The sequence below is a fragment of the Panthera pardus genome, unplaced genomic scaffold, assembly GCF_024362965.1.
Source record: "Panthera pardus isolate Hobbes unplaced genomic scaffold, ASM2436296v1 HiC_scaffold_189, whole genome shotgun sequence".
Taxonomy (NCBI): domain Eukaryota; kingdom Metazoa; phylum Chordata; class Mammalia; order Carnivora; family Felidae; genus Panthera; species Panthera pardus.
In genome coordinates this window covers 228,229-248,719 of record NW_026526753.1, presented here as the reverse complement: position 1 = coordinate 248,719, position 20,491 = coordinate 228,229, and the positions used below count along the sequence as shown (strand labels likewise).

General features: G+C 41.5%; 1 protein-coding gene across 1 annotated transcript in view; it reads right to left on the bottom strand.

Annotated features, from left to right (window-relative positions):
- Window positions 1-959: 959 nt before the first annotated feature.
- The window catches only part of LOC128778169 (probable cation-transporting ATPase 13A4), a 71,393-nt gene continuing 51,861 nt past the window's right edge, over window positions 960-20,491 (bottom strand). The window contains exons 20-24 of the mRNA XM_053906507.1: window positions 10,938-11,109; window positions 9,752-9,945; window positions 8,300-8,388; window positions 6,304-6,415; window positions 960-1,021 (exon numbers count right to left, since the gene is read on the bottom strand). Coding sequence (XP_053762482.1) covers window positions 960-1,021; window positions 6,304-6,415; window positions 8,300-8,388; window positions 9,752-9,945; window positions 10,938-11,109 — 629 coding nt within the window. The remainder of the gene's footprint in view (window positions 1,022-6,303; window positions 6,416-8,299; window positions 8,389-9,751; window positions 9,946-10,937; window positions 11,110-20,491) is intronic.

Below are 20,491 nucleotides of genomic sequence, written 5' to 3'. Positions count from 1 at the left end.
ATCAAAAATTAAGAATTTCGAGATGGCAGCAGCAAAGCATTAAACCAAATGTGGGGCCCTTCTAAGCATGGGGCCCCAGGTGACTGCACAGGTCATGTGCCCATGAAACCAGCCCTAAACACAGGAGACTGTACTTCCCAGCTCCTTTGCCAAACCCTTGATTAATGAGATATGAGTAGTGGAAGAGAGGCGTTCCACTTTTTGGGTGAGGCAGTGAAAAGCCTTTGTGCCTTCTCCAGTCTCTTCCTTTCCCATCATAGTGAACATGGAGTACTTGTTTTCAGCCGGTGGAGCCGACAGATTGAAGCAGTCACCACTGAGGAGAGCTAGTCTACAGAGTCACCTGGACCACGAAAGAAGCTCTTGTGTGTTAAGCCACTGAGACAAGGGACTTGTTTGTTACTGAAGCATGAGCTTAGCCCATCCTTCCAAATATGTAGGGGAAGGCCAGAAGCAGAAGAAAATGTCTCAACTCTGAAAGTACTATGCAGGAAAGGAAACCAGACAGTGAAGACTGGTATAATGGCTCTCATGCACTTGTTTTTCCATCAATAAAATAAGAATTCAAAGGTGATCCTTCACATGTTACAATTCTATGGCTACACATAGTGCTACTTTCAATTCATTTAAAAAATGTTACCTAAGAAAAGAGAGTATATATTCTCCTTGTCCTTTAGCCTCCCAGTCTCTGGGCTGATTGCCATCGTTAGCTCACTCTTGATTCACCAACACCATCAATACTTTCAGAATCAAGAGGAAGGCACTCTTCTGGGGGCAGTGTTCTGCTCTGTAGAAAGTATTTTATCAGGTAAACTTGAATTTGCGACCGTGATTGGATAGGTTTTTTTATTCCAAAAACTCCAGATGATTTTGTAAGAGTCCCATTGTTTGAAAATTACTGAAACTGGTCCCTTTTGTCATTGTTTCTATGCTTTATCACCTTAGAGATCACTTTGGCTTCAGAGTTGTTCCTCATTGCTCTCAAACACCGGATTGCTGTAAGACACCCCGCTGCCACACTCTGGCATGTCAGAGGAGGATGTTTGGTTTAGCGGGGGCCAGCTGGGATCATCTGCCAAGGCCCTCTGCCATATCCGATACTGGCTTTTTGATTGATAGCCAAAACACCTTTTGAATGTTGTCTACAGGGCTTGGTTTTCAATAATGGCCTCTTGCAAAATAAGAGAGTTATTCTTTACAACCAGAGGTTGGCTATGGTCCTCCATAGACCATACAGAGGAGCTACCACATTAGCTGCTTAGATCCAGCTTGACAAAAAACTTGAGGCCTGTACGAACAAATCCAATGTGGTTTCATGAGATAGGTCTCAGCCTCTCAAGCTTTTCCACTCAAGGAGCTCTTCTGGGAAAAGAGAGAGTTCCCAGTTTTAAGAATCTGGAAAAATAGCTTGAAGTAGTCTGCCTCGAGGGTGAAATTCCTTTTGAATCTCATATATAAATTAAATTTAAAATCATTCAAATTCTGCAGTCCACTCCCTACCACACCCCATGGAATTACCCTATAGAAAGATGTGGCTTTGGTGTGCCCTGCCATATGACTGCATAGTCCCGAATACAGGTCAATAAATTGGAATGTGGGCCACAGTCTTACACCTGGAGAGATCTGGATTCAAGTTCCATCTCTGACATCTATGGACAAATCAGTTATCTTATCTGAGCTTCAGTGATTAGAAATAATAATTCCTTCTCTGTGTAACTCTCCTTACAATGTAGGGCAGGGCATGGTATAGATGCCTCCCTTTACCACCTTTATGAATTATTTACTTAACAAATAGCTATGGGGGCATCTGGGTGGCTTAGTCAGTTAAGCCTCCTACTTTGGCTCAGGTCATGATCTCGTGGTTTATGGGTTTGAGCTCTGTGCTGACAGCTCGAAGCCTGGAGCTCGCTTCAGATTCTGTGTCTCTGTCTCTCTCTACCCCTCCTCCCTCATGCTCTGTCTCCCCCTCCTTCAAAAATAAATAAACATCAAAAAAAATTTAATAAATAAATAAGACAATAAGCTATGTACTGTGGCCCTATTCACTGTGGCCTCTTTCATCTACAAGTATTTCACTACAATGCAGATAACAGAAGATATGTCTCTTTGGAAACATTTTGGACTGCCATTTTATTTCATGAGTTAGACTGAACCTCAAACAGATCTCAAGTTATAATACAGAGTGTATAAGAGGTTATTGTGTTATTTTTTTCATTTTTATCGTAAGTCATAAAAGTTAACCATCTTAGAAGTTATCTTGAGAAAAACAAAAAATATGAGAAGCTTGCTGTTCCACAGAATGAGAACTCATTTTGGTGTCTATCATTGGTATCTTTGCTAGACTGGAAGAATCAATTTTATGGGATTCTACAAGGACCTTTGCCAGGGTAGTAGTTTTCTTAAATTCCACCCATCTTTGATATTGGAGTCCCATTGCCAATGGAAATAATAGAGAACAGCTAATCTGAATCTTTCTGTCTCAAAAAATGGATCATCTGTTAGCAGGCTGTTAAAGACCCACCCAGCCATCTCAAGAGCATCTTGTAAACTTCAGGGCTCACCTAGCCAGACTTGTTATTCTACCTTTTCATTTTGTACTCAGCCCCACTTATTATTACTTTCCCACAGCAAGTTGCTTTTTTGTTTTTTGTTTCATCCTTCTTAATTAAAAAGAGAACAGTAGTTCTCCATCGAGCTGGAATAGGGCAGGATCATAGTTATCCAATTACTGGTCTTAAAGTCTAACTTACCTCTAGGATATCTTATCAGGTTTTAAACAAAAAAACAAAAAAGCAAAATGAAACAAAACCAAACACACATACAGACACACACAGAGAGACTTTAGTGCTATAAGACATGCCTTGAGTGTTATCACAATTCTAGAAGTATAAAGGCCTGTCTCACTTTGCTGGTCTGGATTGGGAAACTGAAAGACCGAGAAGTAACCTGTTCTGTCACTCTACATTATAAATTAAATGTAGAACTAGAAACAAAAGGAAACCCTTGAAGAAATATGATTTCTAAAAAAAAAAAAAACAAAACAAAAAACGTAAAACAAACAAAAACTTCACCACACAAGCTCTTCAGATTGGCTACTAAAATAATTCACACATACATATATACACACAAATATATACACAAACACATAAGTAATAAAAACGAGAAGGATTAAAGCTATCCAGATTAGCTCCTATGACTTTCAGTTGAAGGTTAGATCATGAGAAAGCAAGGTGAGGATAAGATCCCATCAAAACTGCTCTAAGATTAGGGATAGTCTTAGTCCTCTCAGCAGACCAGGAAATATTTGGAACTGTGCAACAGGAGGCCAGCCATCCCCCATGCCTGTCCCTTGAAACCTCTCTGGACCATCTTTGTCACAGGCTGACCACCAATCTTTAGTATCTCCTGTCAGATATACCTAGAGTTATGTGAGGAAAACATCTTGCTGCATCCGTGATAGCCTGCGGTCTTTACCTACTCTGCTCACCTCATAGGGCATGAAATCTTAGTGTTTGTAATTCTCCATTACATCTTCCTTCAACCACAGACTCAAATGGCTTTGGTTTGTTCCTGAATGCCTACTGACAGCAGAAGGTAACTTCAAATAAGTGAAGACTGCCATGCAGGAGCCTGGGGGTGAGAGCTAGGACCCCACAGCATCATTTCTCAGTGTGAAAGCTGCTGGAAACCCCCACTGAACATCTACGCCGGTCTCCATTTCTCAGTGGACTCGAGAAACAAAGGAGAAACTTAATCTTTCATGAGTGTCAAATTATCCTCTCCACCTGCTGGAGGCGAGCAGCATCACTTCTTAACATTTAATAATTGAAAAAAGCTTTACGCAGCTTCTATTAGAATAAAGCAAGGTTTTAGACACTGTAGATACTGAGATGAGTTCTTGCCAGCGCCATTTACACAATCTACACACAAATAACTGTAGCACTGGTCCTCTTGCTTGCTGTACACTGTGAGCAGCACCCCTCCATCATCAGGATCTGCCTCGTATTGCACCCTAGGTCATGGCACAGGGTCAACAAATGTTTGTGGAGTGAATGAACAAATGAAAGCCTGCATGACTGATAGATACAAACTAAGAAATGCTAAGTATCACAAGAGATAACATAATGATAATAGTTTATATTTATCAAACATTTACTACATGCTTTTCTGTGTTCACCTTTCATGCTCACAGTAACCCTGTAAGGTTAGGTACCCTTATTATCACGGCGTTTCAGATGAGAAAACGGAGACATAGAGAAGTGGAGTTGCAAGTGCTGCCCAGAGTCAGGCGGCAAGAAAGGATTCCAACCCAGGTGAACTACTTCCGGCTTATGCTTTCTTTTATCTGCAAACATGGTGACATTCGAATGGCTTCCTGCTAGAGGATTATGGGAGACTTTGTTGCTCGATTACTTATAGCACAATCCTCCCAACTTTTTCCTGCCCACCTAAGAGGAAAAAACTCACACACAATGTCAGCAAATCTGTCTAATGTTTGGCATAGATCCACTTTCCCAGAATCCTTTTCTCCTCAGGATGACAATAAGACACAGTTCTGACCAATGAGGCATAAGAGGAAGTCTGCAGGGTGGCTCTAGAAAATGACTTTGTTTCCTTATAAAAGGTTCATACTTAAGGGAAGAAAAGCTTGCTGGTGCCTCTCCTTCCATTTTTTTTTTCCTGCATCAAAACACAGGTAATGCTCAGCGATGCGGAAGCTATCTGGACACCATAAGCAATACACGCAAATATGAAAGGCCCGTATCTAAAGATGGGGAGGCAGAAGAGAGAAAGATTGATGATCCCCAATGACACCACTGAGTTGCTGAACCAACTCTATGGCCACTTACCTCGAATCTTCCGGTTAAGTGAGACAATAAATATCTTGACTGTTTAAACCACTGTTACTTGACTCACCCATCCAGGCTTTGGGAAAGATTCATGAAGACGATACTACTACTGCTGTGCCATAGAGGATGGAATAGCATTCCCATAAGGAGATATTGGGGGAAGCTATACCAGGCAGAGGAAATAATGTGATCACTGACAGGGACAAGGTACGAACATAAGATTATCCTTTAAAGGGCAAGGTTCATCCTTCTGCAGCTGGGTATGAGGACACTCATGCGACCCTCTCATTAATTTGGTGGCTTTGGAGACCATACAGGTTAGCACGGTACTTCACAGTGTGGTCCCTCCACCAGCAGTATCAGAATCACCTGACAAACACTTGTGCTTATTCTAGACCTTTGAATCGGAAATGCTAGGGGAAGGGCTGGGCAACCTGGGTTTTAATAAACCCTCCAGGTGACTCTGATGCCCACTCAAGTTTGAGAAGTCCTGGATATGCACACAGAGAGAGGCTCTAGTACCTTAATTCTATGTTCTTTTCTGCCACTGTCTCCTGTGTGGTTTTTACCCTACCTGTTAAGGAAGGTGCTGCAGAGAAGTCAGGTTCCAGGGATTCCCCCCTCACTGGCATAAGGCTGTGTTTGCCACTGGAAACATTGCCACCCAGACTGGGAACGGATGGAATCTGATGCTCACCCCCCCTTTGACACAGATGTCTTTTCTAACGGTGACCCCTGTTCTCCAGGAGGCTTTGAAGAATGAAGATTTGGTCTAAATAACAGCGCTGAAGGAGGAGAGTGAACCACATAGCCAAAGAAAGGAGACCACAAACTCATTTCACTGAGGAAATGGAGTAAATTGGAGATGAAGAATCAAATCTAAGAAAAGCTCACTATGAATCCTATTTCCCATGTGTAAAGTAAAAGACATTGTTAAGTGAAAGAATCCAGACATAAAAGGCCACATATTCTATGATTCCCTTTATGTGAAATGTCCTGATAGGTAAATGCGTGGAGACTGAAAGTAAATTACTGGTTGCCAAGGGGTGAAGAAGGGGGAAGGGGGAATGAGGAACGACTGCTAATGGGTACAGGATTTCTTCTGGGGTGATGAGAATGTTCTGGAATTAGTGGTGATGGTTGCACAACTCAGTGAGCTGCACACTTTTTAAGAAGGCGAATTTTGTAGTATGTGAATCATACGTAATTTCAAAAAAACAAATTCAGTTCTCTACTTGTGGATTTTAGAAACGAACAGGTCCTTACACATCATAATCCCATTCTCTCCAGGTCCACCATGTCGATGAGAAAATTAACACCTTGTTTGGAGCTCACTAGAGGAAAGCACCATTGCTCATGTCACCAGGGCAGGGAGCCTCTTGGACTGCTGACTCTTATCCTCTAAGGCTGTTCCTTTTTTCAGACTCCCAAAGAATGCCCCGTCCATCCCTACCCACAGTGATCAGAAGCCGGAGGGCACTTACCTCCACCACAAGGGACACAATGAAGTTGGAGCTGAGCATAATTGTGATGTAAACCCTCCACAGAAGAGGAGTGCAGAGAAGCTGGTGGGAGATGGAGAATCACTGTTAGTTTGAAGACAAAAAAATGTCAGAAAGCTGTTCACATGTTCACAGTGTACATTTTCATAGGTTATAAATCATGTGTGTAATAGACATGCTTACATGTAGACATTACATGTGTGAATATTAGAGGCACACACTTAATAACGGAAACTATGATTGCTGCTTTTATTCTTTTATCTTTCTTTCTTCTCCTTTTTATTTTTTGGTGCCCCTGTAATTTCTCAATTTCCCCAAATCAATTCGATCAAAATTTGACAAATTTGATAAGTGTTTTTGTTTGCTTGCGTTGCTCGCTTTTATGAGGGAATACAGGAATGTGGCTCTATTCCCAGGAGGCTCTGATGGTACACAAGTCGAATGTGACAGGGGCAGTGTTGCCCTTGTCTCTCTGGTGCCACATCTCCCCTCAGCTGAGCCCTGCTTTGCAGCCCCGAGCCACGGCTTTACCCTCAGGGCTGTGTGCACGGCTGCACAGATGGTGCCATGACAAGGGTACTCACCAGTGGGGCAAGTGGAGCTGAATGGGAATGGATGTCTGTCTCTGCCTGCATATTCACATTTTCTAGAATGTACCCACAATTTTATGTAATAAGAAGAAAAATAATTATTTTTAGGGTGAGCAATAATTCTCTGCAGACTCCTTGGCAGTCATGTTGGCAATGACCCCACACAGGTCCCCCCAAAACTAAATAGCTCCCTATTTTGTTGTACCAGAGGAATCAACCTCTCTGTAAGACTCTTTCATCTTAAAGAGTGTGACTAAACCCAACATATCTTAACCCTAACTTCTGCAGGATTAAGAAGTTTTAACTCAGAAGTCTAGCAGCCAAAGACTATCTCCATGACTGCTTACTCGAATTCGTGAACATATTTAACAATAGTGGCAATTACGCTGTTAACCACAGTGATACAATTATCACAAGGAAAACCGAATGTAGACATGAGTTTGTATGTCACGTGTCAAGAAGGGTTTGTGAAGGTTTTGCTGGTTTGCAATGAACTGTGAGCTTCCAGTGCTCATCTCCATTTAGGAACCTGATCTACAAGGATCAGTCATTTACTGCCCTTATGTGCCATGGGTTATGTTAGGCACTGGTAATATGAAACTGAATAAGATAGGACCTTGGCCTTCATGACACGTGTCTTTGAGTTGGAGAGGTGGGCAGGCAGGCTCACGTAGCACTAAGTAAAAAAAGTCCATTCCCTTTTACCATCTCTTCTGTATTCTATTTATTGGTCTAAAGGACATTTGGTAATAATAAACTTCTAATTCAAAAGTATAGGTTAAAGGAATTGAAATACACATTTCCCCTAGCTTGTATATGTAAAAATTGTCTCATAGATTTTGACATTTGCCTCAAAATTACACACTCTAAGAGAGTTCATGAGGTAAGTTATGGCTCTTTGCAAACAAGTTTTGCAGACATTAAGTATGAACATACAAACACGTCTTTATAGAGATTTTTTTTAAAGATGTAAGTACAGATTTGAGAATTAACAGAAAAAGTGTTATAGGCAAACTGTTTTCAACAGCTTCAAAACAGAAGTGCTTAGGGGAAAAAATTTTCTTACGCTTGAAACAGTGTATGTATATAGATTTTTCCATTCTTACAGGGATCTTTTAAAAGAAAAATGGCCAATGCTTCTGAAATATTTGAAATCAAGACTAGACAGAATCTTATTTCCTGGCTGGCTTAAATTAAAAAAAAAATACAAATAAATGTAGTATTCTTTTTTAACTCTACTATTCCAAAAGGATAATCAGTGTCACGAGTCCATGTCAATTGCCACCGTGACCTGCTTCTTGCAGTCAGGGTATTATATAACAGTAAACCATCATCATAGCCCAGAGATAAGACTTACATCCAAACGCCTATATAATTCTGGAATATCAGCAAATAGAATGAATAGACACACACCCAGCTGTATGACCAGCACAAGGACAAATATATCTGAGGAAATAAGAACACAAGCTATCATTTAGAGAAATTGGAGTATATACGGAGTTTCACATCTATTGACAGACATAGTCTAGATGAACACTGATTAAGCTTACTTGATTCCTACATCCAAACACAGCATAATAAATGGAAAGTACTCATTTCTATGCAATGGGTCTCACCTCCACAATTTCTATGCATGTCCTTGAAGCAGATGGAAATTTTCACATGCATGTTGTAAGTTTCAATTAATAAAAGTGGGAAATACAGAGAGAGCAATTTTGACCTAATATATTTTCAAAAAATGCCTTGAAGACAGTTAAGTACCCAAGTCTTTTTAATGCAAATCCCCTGCTTCAAATTCTATTCTGGAAAAAAAAGAGGGCTGTAAATAAACAAATATTTAAATTGCAGTAATGTAGAGGTAAGCATTTGACTGCTTTCTCATCCCAAGAAGGAGAAAGGCAAAATAATTTTCTCTAAATAAACTAATTCTTATGAGGACATTGATCCTTCAACTTATGCTTCTAAATTTTCCCAATTAGGGGTGCCTGGGTGGCTCAGTTGTTAAAGCATCCAACTCTTGATTTCGCCTCAGATCACCATTTCATAGTTCATGGGTTCGAGCCCCACATCAGGCTCTGCACTGACAGCATGGAGCCTGCTTGGGATTCTCTCTCTTGCTCTCTCTCTCTGCTCCTCCAGTGCTCATGCTCTCTCTCCCTCTCTCTCTCTTGAAATAAATAAGTAAAGGTAAAAATAATTAACTAAATATTTAATTAATTAAATGTTCCCAATTTGAGAGGTAGGGATGTATACAAATGAATGTTCCACAGGGTAACCAGGTCACCCACTTCTCCTAACACACACCGCACTCCAGTCCAGAATGTAAGGAGGTAGCATGTACTTTGGCCAAGAGCCTCCACAATTACTATAGCCAGGTTCCTTCAGGCTGGACCCCCTCCCAGGCTGCCAACCACACAATGCCATCTTAACCATTGTCTTCACGGCAGGAGACATGTTCCAACTGAGTGTTGTGACACTTCTCTCTCTCCACCTCCTCCCAGATGAATTCCGACAAGTACTGACACGTGAGGAAATAAATGACTCGTCCCAATTTACAGTGGTGCCATGAAAGGACACCTGGAGACAAACTTCCGGTGAAGGAAAGAGGTAGAGGAAGAAGCCCTAGAATTTAATGCAGCTTTGAGGAAAGGAGCTAAGAATGAGGCTGCCAAATGTGTTTATAGAGCCCTGGAGTATAAAGTCAAGGGCTCCAGATAAGCATCAACTCCGCTGCTGCTCCCCGAGTGACCTGGGCATGTCTGTTCCTTCTGATGACCCCTCACCTCTGATCTGGTACAACGCTACTCACAATTTTTATATATGGGCTGCCTAAATGGTTTTCCTTTAGAGAAAATAAGAGCCACGATGATACAGTTGATTGTTCCCAAGAACCATATGGTAGTGTTTTCGAAGCTTGTGAAGGCACCATTACTTCCGATTTTTTCTGGAGCAGTGGGAGAAATGGTTAACTTTGAGATGCTTTCATTTTGCACTGTGCAGGCACTAAAAAGGAAACAAAAAAGGTAATGAACGAAGATGACAGGTCTTTATGGAGCACTGGTATCTACAGGATTCCATGCCCTCAGTGCTTTTGTAATTACCTACACTTTGGGAAAGAATATACTGAAAAATAAGGGGAAAGAAACCAACACAGATAGATCTATATTTTGGATAGATGAATAGATAAAAGATAGATATATGATAGGTAGGTAGATAGATAGACAAGTTATTTATTCAATAATTTGGGTACCCTTCATGTGTAGTAAGGTTATGTGGGAAAAAGATGAGTAAGCCATGAGTTTTTCCTCTTGTGGCTTAAGATCTCTGAATATTGATAAATAGGGTGACCATATAATTTATCATCCAACAGGAGCATATTTGAATGTGAAAGGAAAAGACTAGTATCACCAGCAAAACCGGTAGTTGCCAGAGGAGACATGCGTGGAAGGGGTGGGAAAAATAGATAAAGGGGATTCAGAGGTCCAAACTTCCAGTTATAAAATGAATGTTATGAGGATGCAAATTACAGCATAGGAGCTGTAATCAAAAATAGCATATTAATATATGGTGACAGATGGGCACCACATATCATGGTAAGCAAGGAATGATGTATAGAATGGTCGAATTGATAACTTGTTATTAATGTAACATTGTATGCCAAATATACTTCAAGGATTAATTAATTTAAAAAATTTCACTGGGATATCAGGCTCAAACTGGGGATGTCTGGGCAAATTATAATGCATGGTCACCCTAGGTGTAAAAGAAGGTCATGGATCATTATCACACAAGACAGGCAAAAGTAAGTGCCAATGGATAATATCCTCAAACTGTGCTACAGAGGAGAGAAGATCACTGGAAAATTCCCCAAGGGACTTGAAAGAAAGCCAACGCCTCCAGAAGAATGAAGAACCCTTTACTTCTTGTCATAAGGGCCAGACCATGTTTGATGGAAATTAGGATGTGAGAAGCTGGAATCAGAGCTGTGATAGTACCTGTGCATCTCCATGGAATACCAAGGCTGCCTCTGAACCAGAATGAAGCCCGCAATGTGCATGGCTAAGCTGAGAAGAAGGTTGAGAATCACAGAGAGCAGCAGAGGTGGGGAGATCAGCCGTCCTGCAGGCCTGAAGGGCACCAGCTTGGGGTAGGCACCATTCAAATTCACTACAAAATAAATTCAAGTGTTATGTTTGTGAGAGAAGGAAAATACTGTATTCTTCATCAGAAGAACGGTGTAACTTCTTAGGCCCACACAGCCAAGGAAACTGACAAACTGGAGTACATCAGGGTTTTGAGGGAACAAAATACAATGAATGGCTTCAAACTCAAGTCATAGGAGCAATTCTTCAGGGAGAAGACAAAAACAATCATGAAATGCTTTCAGTTTTGGCTATTTTTTTTAATATATGAAATTTATTGTCAAATTGGTTTCCATACAACACCCAGTGCTCATCCCAAAAGATGCACTCTTAAATGCCCATCACCTCCCCTCCCCTCCCTCCCACCCCCCATCAACCTTCAGTTTGTTCTCAGTTTTTAAGAGTCTCTTATACTTTGGCTCTCTCCCACTCTAACCTCTTTTTTTTTTTCCTTCCCCTCCCCCATGGGTTTCTGTTAAGTTTCTCAGGATCCACATGAGAGTGAAAGCATATGGTATCTGTCTTTCTCTGTATGGCTTATTTCACTTAGCATCACACTCTCCAGTTCCATCCACGTTGCGACAAAGGGCCATGTTTCATTCTTTCTCATTGCCACGGCACTCTCAACAATAGCCAAATTGTGGGAAAAGCCTAAATGTCCATCAACTGATGAATGGATAAAGAAATTGTGGTTCAGTTTTGCCTATTAAATAGGCAAAGCCCATCAAATTATAGGTGAGGGCATGATGATAATGTACACTCTTATACACTGCTTCTGGAAACGTACACTGACACAAACCTTCTGCAGGGCAATTTGGCAATAAATATGAAAACACCGGAACATGTTCATAACATTTGACATGGTTATTCCATTTCTGGAAATTTGTCTTAAGCTAAAAATATCAGAGATGTAGAAAGATGTTCTTTAGTGCATCACTTACAGTAAACTATGTACATCTACATAATGAAACAACAGGCAGTCACTAAGAAGCAATGCTTTAAAATATTCAGTGACAATGGGACACCTGGGTGACTCAGTTGGTTAAGCATCTGACTCTTGATTTCGGGTCAGGTCATGATCTCGTGGTTCGTGAGTTCGAGCCCCGCCTTGGTCTCTGCACTGACAGCGTGGAGCTTGCTTGGGATTTGTTCTCTCTCTGTCCCTCCCCTGCTCACTCTCTCATTCTCAGATAAATAAACTTAAGTAAAATAAATTAAATAAACTTAAAAAAATATTCAATGACAAAATGAGAAGTGACATCGGAAAAAATGGCAGAGCAGACAGCCCTAAGGTCCCATCCTTCCACAGAAACATTGAAAAACAAGCAGAAACTATCAAAACTAACTTTTTCAGAACTATGAACAACAAAGGTTTACAGAAGTCAAACAAATGCTGAATCAAGAAAAAGGCAACTTAAAAATGGTAGGAAAGCTTTGTGACATCTGTACTTGCCATTGCCCTACCCCACCTCAGCTCAGTGGCAATTTCAAAGTCAGTCATTGGCCCTCCCAGTGGACGACTCTGGTCTCTGGTCACAGGAAGAGCAAACTGCATCCATTGGGTATGTCCATTCTAACCTGTCTGGGGGTACCTGAAGGACTGGTGCAAGGCGCTCATCTCTGTTTCACCTAATGCAAGACTGAACTCAGGGCAGCAGCATCCACTGCTTGAAAACAACTGTAAGGCTCACCAACTACCCACAGTCACCTGGGGCAAAAGATGGCAGTTGAGACATAAAATAATAGCTACGATAAAGAAAAGCTAAAGAACGTTTCTTTGGAAAATTACGGCTTTCAAAAACATATGTGTATTTTGGGGACTATAGAAAACCATGCACACACCTAAGGCAAGTTACCCACTCAGAAAAGACTGGAACAGCCCCTCAGTTTTGAGCTCTGGATGATCTCTGCACTCAGCACAAGCCTGGCTGAGTGTTGAAGGGCCCCAGCACAGAACAAATCTGCAAAGACTGGGAGAGGTTGTTCTTTGTTCATGGTTTTGCACTCATGGAAGTCAAGAAAATCTCTGTCAAAAACACTAGCTAAACAAAAGCTAAAGGAACAGAGATTTCATTGACCATACATGGCAACTGATACAGTCTTTGCAAAAAATAGTTTAGGAAAGTCACCAAACAAATGGACTATGACAGCCTTCAAAAACTAGCAGAACAAAAGCCATCAAGTCCCAGGGAAGGGGGATTTCCAGAGTTATCTGGATTTCCAGAGTTACGACATTATAATATTCAGCAGAACAAAATAAGTTGACAGAAATAACCTCTGAGGACACCCAGACATTGGACTTACTAGACAAAGACTTTGATTATTTTTCTCCAAATCCCAGCTTTTTTAAAAATTTATTTTTTAAATTTACATCCAAGTTAGTTAGCATATAGTGCAACAATGATTTCAGGAGTAGATTCCTCAATGCCCCTTACCCATTTAGCCCATCCCCCCTCCCATAACCCCTCCTGTAACCCTCTGCTCTCCATATTTAAGAGTCTCTTATGTTTTGTCCCCCTCCCTGTTTTTATATTACTTTTGCTACCCTTCCCTTATGTCCATCTGTTTTGTATCTTAGAGTCCTCATATGAGTGAAGTCATATGATATGTTAGACAAAGACTTTAAAACAACTGTTTCAGGGGCGCCTGGTGGCTCAGTCAGTAAAGCATCCGACTTCAGCTCAGGTCATGATCTCGTGGTTTGTGAGTTCGAGCCCCACGTCGGGCTCTGTGTTGACAGCTCAGAGCCTGGAGCCTGTTTCGGATTCTGTGTCTCCCCCTCTCTCTGCCCCTCCCATGCTCATGCTCTGTTTCTGTCTCTCAATAATAAATAAATTTTAAAAAAATTTTATAAAACAACTCTCTTTTTTTTAATGTTTCTATTTATTTTTGAGACAGAGAGAGTCAGAGCATGAGCAGGGGAGGGGCAGAGAGAGGGGGAGACACAGAATCCGAAGTGGGCTCCAGGTTCTGAGCTGTCAGCACAGAGCCCGACACGGGGCTCGAACCCACGAACCATGAGATCGTGACCTGAGCCGAAGTCGGACGCTCGACTGACTGAGCCACCCAGGCACCCCGAAAACAACTCTTTCAAATATGCTCAAAGAAATTAGGAAACAATGTATGAACAAAATGAAAATGTCAATAAAAAGACAGAAAATATGAAAAGGAGCCAAAAGAAATTCTTTCTAAAGAATCTTTTTTATAATTTCTACCTCTTCATTGACATTCTTTCTTTTGTCCAGTAAAAGTAACTATTTGAGTGGCGCCTGGGTAGTTCAGTTGGTTAAGCATCTGACTTTGGCTCAGATCATGATCTCACAGTCTGTGAGTTCAACATCTGTGCTGACAGCTCAGAGCCTGGAACCTGCTTCAGATTCTGTGTCTCCCTCTCTCTGGCCCTCCTTCACTTGTGCTTTGTTTCTCTTTCTCCCTCTCTCTCTCTCAAAAATAAATAAAAATAAAAAATAAAAACATTTTAAAAAAGTAACTATTTGAGCAAATATAAAAGGCTGTAGGGGCACCTTACGACTGGGTGGCTCAGTCGGTTAAGCATCCAACTTGGGCACAGGTCATGATCTTGCAGTTCATGGTTTCAAGCCCCACATTGGGCTCTGCACTGACAGAACAACGGAGAGCTATTACTTAATGAGTACAGAGTTTCTGTTTGGGGAAATGTAAAAATTTTGGAAGTAAAGAGTGGCAATGATTGCACAAAACTGTGAATGTAATTAATGCCCCTGAACTATATGTTTAAAAGTGGTCAAAATGGCACATTTTATGTTATGTATATTTTACCACAATAAAAAATAATTAAAATATTTAACGACATGAAAATTTATGACAAAGTTAAATGAAGAAAATGTACGCACAACTATATAGAGAACATAATTCAAATTTCTTCATTTATATACATACAGAATGCTTTAATTCATTAGTTCTGAATGGTAGAATAAAGATGGATTTTTTCCTTTGTTATATCTTGCAATGTTTTCCATCTTTGTTTTATAATGAATATATATTAGTAACCATAAGAACAAAAAATAATCAAGTTATTTATCAAAATATAGAGGAAAACCTGGAGATGCTTGTTACTAAACAGAGAACAATTAGAGCTGAAATGAGGGCTGTTTTGAAAAATGTGGAAGAAAGACTGATCTAGGGAGAAAACATAGATGGCTCTTTGCCACCCTAAATCGCAGAGCTGGGATGGGTGCAAGTTACATAGAGATAGGCTTGGCTTCATAAGAAGAATTCTGTTAACAGTATGGACTGGCCAAGGGTGTTCTTTCCAGAGATTTGAGCCCCTTGGATACACCTGACACTGTCAGAATTACAGGGAACACAGCAGTAGTCAAGATAGACAAGGTGCTGTTCTCACAATGCACACACTCTGGGACAGGGGAGGCAGGAAGACGCAAATAAAAACACAGATAAAAGCATAACTTCAGATTGTGAAGGGCACCCCCCCCCCCACACAAATAGAGCAAAATTGTGCTTTCTGCCTCCACTGCCACCATGGTGCCCATGAAAAAGTTTCTGGTGAAAGGGGGCAAAAAAAAAAAAAAAAAAAAAAAAAAAAAAAAAAAGAAAAGAAAAAGGAAGAAGAAGCAGCAAGTTATGAAGTTTGCCCTTGACTACACCCACCCTGTAGAAGAGGGAATCATGGAGGCTGCCAATTTTGAGCAGTTTGTTCAAGAGAGAATCAAAATGAATGGAAAATCTGGGAATCTCAGTTGGAGGGGCTCTAACCACTGAAAGGAACAAAAACAAGATTACAGTAACTTCTGAGGTGCTTTTTTCCAAATGGTGTTCGAAATAACTCATCAAAAAAATATTTGAAGGGGGCACCTGAGTGGCTCAGTTGGTTAAGCATCCAGCTTAGGCTCAGGCCATGATCTCATGGTTCCTGGGTTTGAGCCCCACATGGGGTTCTGCACTGACGGTGTGGAGCCTGCTTGGGATTGTTTCTCTCTCCCTCTCTCTCCGCCTCTTCCCCACTTGTGCATGCTCTCTCTCTCTCTCCCCCCCCCTCAAAATAAAGAAATAAACCTAAAAAATATATCTGAAGAATAATCCCTGTGATTCATTGCGAGTAGTTGCTAACAGCAAAGAGAGTTACAAACTGTGTTACTTCCGGATTAACCAGGATGAGAAAGAGGAGGAAGAGGCGGATTAAAACTCATTTATCTGGTCCGGATGATGGCGGCGTAGGAGGACGCGGGGCTCACAGCGCGTCCTGCCGATCACTTAGATTCCACCTACACCTGCCTAAAGAACCCAGAAAACCGCCAGAGGATTAGCAGAAGGGAGTCTCCGGAGTCAAGCGCAGACTAGAGGCCCACGGAAGAGGGTAGGAAGGGCGGCGAGGCGGTGCGCTCTCCACGGACTGGCGGGAGGGAGCCGGGGCGGAGGGGCGGCTCGCCGGCCAAGCAGAGCCCCCGAGTCTGGCTGGCAAAAGCGGAGGGGCCGGACAGACTGTGTTCCGACAGCAAGCGCGACTTAGCGTCTGGGAGGTCATAAGTTAACAGCTCTGCTCAGAAAGCGGGAAGGCTGGAGGACAAAGGGAGGGAGAGCTGCTGAGCCCCCGGACGGCAGAGCTCAGCTTGGCGGGGAACAAAGGCGCCAGCACCATCTCCCCCGCCCATCCCCCAGCCAAAATCCCAAAGGGAACCAGTTCCTGCCAGGGAACTTGCTGGCTCCGCGCAAACACCCAACTCTGTGCTTCTGCGGAGCCAAACCTCCGGCAGCGGATCTGACTCCCTCCCTCTGCCACAGGGCTCCTCCTGAAGTGGATCACCTAAGGAGAAACGAGCTAAGCCTGCCCCTCCAGCCCCCGTGCACCTTGCCCACCCACCCCAGCTAATACGCCAGATCCCCAGCAACACAAGCCTGGCAGTGTGCAAGTAGCCCAGACGGGACACGCCACCCCACAGTGAATCCCGCCCCTAGGAGAGGGGAAGAGAAGGCACACACCAGTCTGACTGTGGCCCCAGCAGTGGGCTGGGGGCAGACATCGGGTCGGACTGCGGCCCCGCCCACTAACTCCAGTTATACACCACAGCACAGGGGAAGTGCACTGCAGGTCCTCACCACGCCAGGGACTCTCCAAAATGACCAAACGGAAGAATTCCCCTCAGAAGAATCTCCAGGAAATAACAACAGCTAATGAACTGATCAAAAAGGATTTAAATAATATAACAGAAAGTGAATTTAGAATAATAGTCATAAAATTAATCGCTGGGCTTGAAAACAGTATACAGGACAGCAGAGAATCTCTTGCCACAAAGATCGAGGGACTAAGGAACAGTCACGAGGAGTTGAAAAACGCTTTAAACGAATTGCAAAACAAAATGGAATCCACGATGGCTCGGCTTGAAGAGGCAGAGGAGAGAATAGGTGAACTAGAAGATAAAGTTATGGAGAAAGAGGAAGCTGAAAGAAAGAGAGATAAAAAAATCCAGGAGTATGAGGGGAAAATTAGAGAACTAAGTGATACACTAAAAAAAAATAATATACGCATAATTGGTATCCCAGAGGAGGAAGAGAGAGGGAAGGGTGCTGAAGGGGTACTTGAACAAATTATAGCTGAGAACTTCCCTGAACTGGGGAAGGAAAAAGGCATTGAAATCCAAGAGGCACAGAGAACTCCCTTCAGACGTAACTTGAATCGATCTTCTGCACGACATATCATAGTGAAACTGGCAAAATACAAGGATAAAGAGAAAATTCTGAAAGCAGCAAGGGATAAACGTGCCCTCACATATAAAGGGAGACCTATAAGACTCGTGACTGATCTCTCCTTTGAAACTTGGCAGGCCAGAAAGGCTTGGCACGATATCTACAGTGTGCTAAACAGAAAAAATATGCAGCCGAGAATCCTTTATCCAGCAAGTCTGTCATTTAGAATAGAAGGAGAGATAAAGGTCTTCCCAAACAAAAACTGAAGGAATTTGTCACCACGAAACCAGCCCTACAAGAGATCCTAAGGGGGATCCTGTGAGACAAAGTACCAGAGACATCACTACAAGCATAAAGCATACAGACATCACAATGACTCTAAACCCGTATCTTTCTATAATAACACTGAATGTAAATGGATTAAATGCGCCAACCAAAAGACATAGGGTATCAGAATGGATAAAAAAACAAGAACCATCTATTTGCTGTCTACAAGAGACTCATTTTAGATCTGAGGACAGCTTTAGATTGAGAGTGAGGGGATGGAGAACTATTTATCATGCTACTGGAAGCCAAAAGAAAGCTGGAGTAGCCATACTTATATCAGACAAACTAGACTTTAAATTAAAGGCTGTAACAAGAGATGAAGAAGGGCATTATGTAATAATCACAGGGTCTATCCACCAGGAAGAGCTAACTATTATAAATGTCTATGCGCCAAATACCCGAGCCCCCAGATATATAAAACAATTACTCATAAACATAAGCAACCTTATTGATAAGAATGTGGTCATTGCAGGGGACTTTAACACCCCACTTACAGAAATGGATAGATCATCTAGACACACAGTCAATAAAGAAACAAGGGCCCTGAATGATACATTGGATCAGATGGACTTGACAGATATATTTAGAACTCTGCATCCCAAAGCAACAGAATATACTTTCTTCTCGAGTGCACATGGAACATTCTCCAAGATAGATCATATACTGGGTCACAAAACAGCCCTTCATAAGTTTACAAGAATTGAAATTATACCATGCATACTTTCAGACCACAATGCTATGAAGCTTGAAATCAACCACAGGAAAAAGTCTGGAAAACCTCCAAAAGCATGGAGGTTAAAGAACACCCTACTAACGAATGAATGGGTCAACCAGGCAATTAGAGAAGAAATTAAAACATATATGGAAACAAATGAAAATGAAAATACAACAATCCAAACGCTTTGGGATGCAGCGAAGGCAGTCCTGAGAGGAAAATACATTGCAATCCAGGCCTATCTCAAGAAACAAGAAAAATCCCAAATACAAAATCTAACAGCACACCTAAAGGAAATAGAAGCAGAACAGCAAAGGCAGCCTAAACCCAGCAGAAGAAGAGAAATCATAAAGATCAGAGCAGAAATAAACAATATAGAATCTAAAAAAACTGTAGAGCAGATCAACGAAACCAAGAGTTGGTTTTTTGAAAAAATAAACAAAATTGACAAACCTCTAGCCAGGCTTCTCAAAAAGAAAAGGGAGATGACCCAAATAGATAAAATCATGAATGAAAATGGAATGATTACAACCAATCCCTCAGAGATACAAACAATTATCAGGGAATACTATGAAAAATTATATGCCAGCAAATTGGACAACCTGGAAGAAATGGACAAATTCCTAAACACCCACACTCTTCCAAAACTCAATCAGGAGGAAATAGAAAGCTTGAACAGACCCATAACCAGCGAAGAAATTGAATCGGTTATCAAAAATCTCCCAACAAATAAGAGTCCAGGACCAGATGGCTTCCCAGGGGAGTTCTACCAGACGTTTAAAGCAGAGATAATACCTATCCTTCTCAAGCTATTCCAAGAAATAGAAAGGGAAGGAAAACTTCCAGACTCATTCTATGAAGCCAGTATTACTTTGATTCCTAAACCAGACAGAGACCCAGTAAAAAAAGAGAACTACAGGCCAATATCCCTGATGAATATGGATGCAAAAATTCTTAATAAGATACTAGCAAATCGAATTCAACAGCATATAAAAAGAATTATTCACCATGATCAAGTGGGATTCATTCCTGGGATGCAGGGCTGGTTCAACATTCGCAAATCGATCAACGTGATACATCACATTAACAAAAAAAAAGAGAAGAACCATATGATCCTGTCAATCGATGCAGAAAAGGCCTTTGACAAAATCCAGCACCCTTTCTTAATAAAAACCCTTGAGAAAGTCGGGATAGAAGGAACATACTTAAAGATCATAAAGGCCATTTATGAAAAGCCCACAGCTAACATCATCCTCAACGGGGAAAAACTGAGAGCTTTTTCCCTGAGATCAGGAACACGACAGGGATGCCCACTGTCACCACTGCTGTTTAATATAGTGATGGAAGTTCTAGCATCAGCAATCAGACAACAAAAGGAAATCAAAGGCATCAAAATTGGCAAAGATGAAGACAAGCTTTCGCTTTTTGCAGATGACATGATATTATACATGGAAAATCCGATAGACTCCACCAAAAGTCTGCTAGAACTGATACATGAATTCAGCAAAGTTGCAGGATACAAAATCAATGTGCAGAAATCAGTTGCATTCTTATACACTAACAATGAAGCAACAGAAAGAGAAATGAAGAAACTGATCCCATTCACAATTGCACCAAAAAGCATAAAATACCTAGGAATAAATCTAACCAAAGATGTAAAAGATCTGTATGCTGAAAACTATAG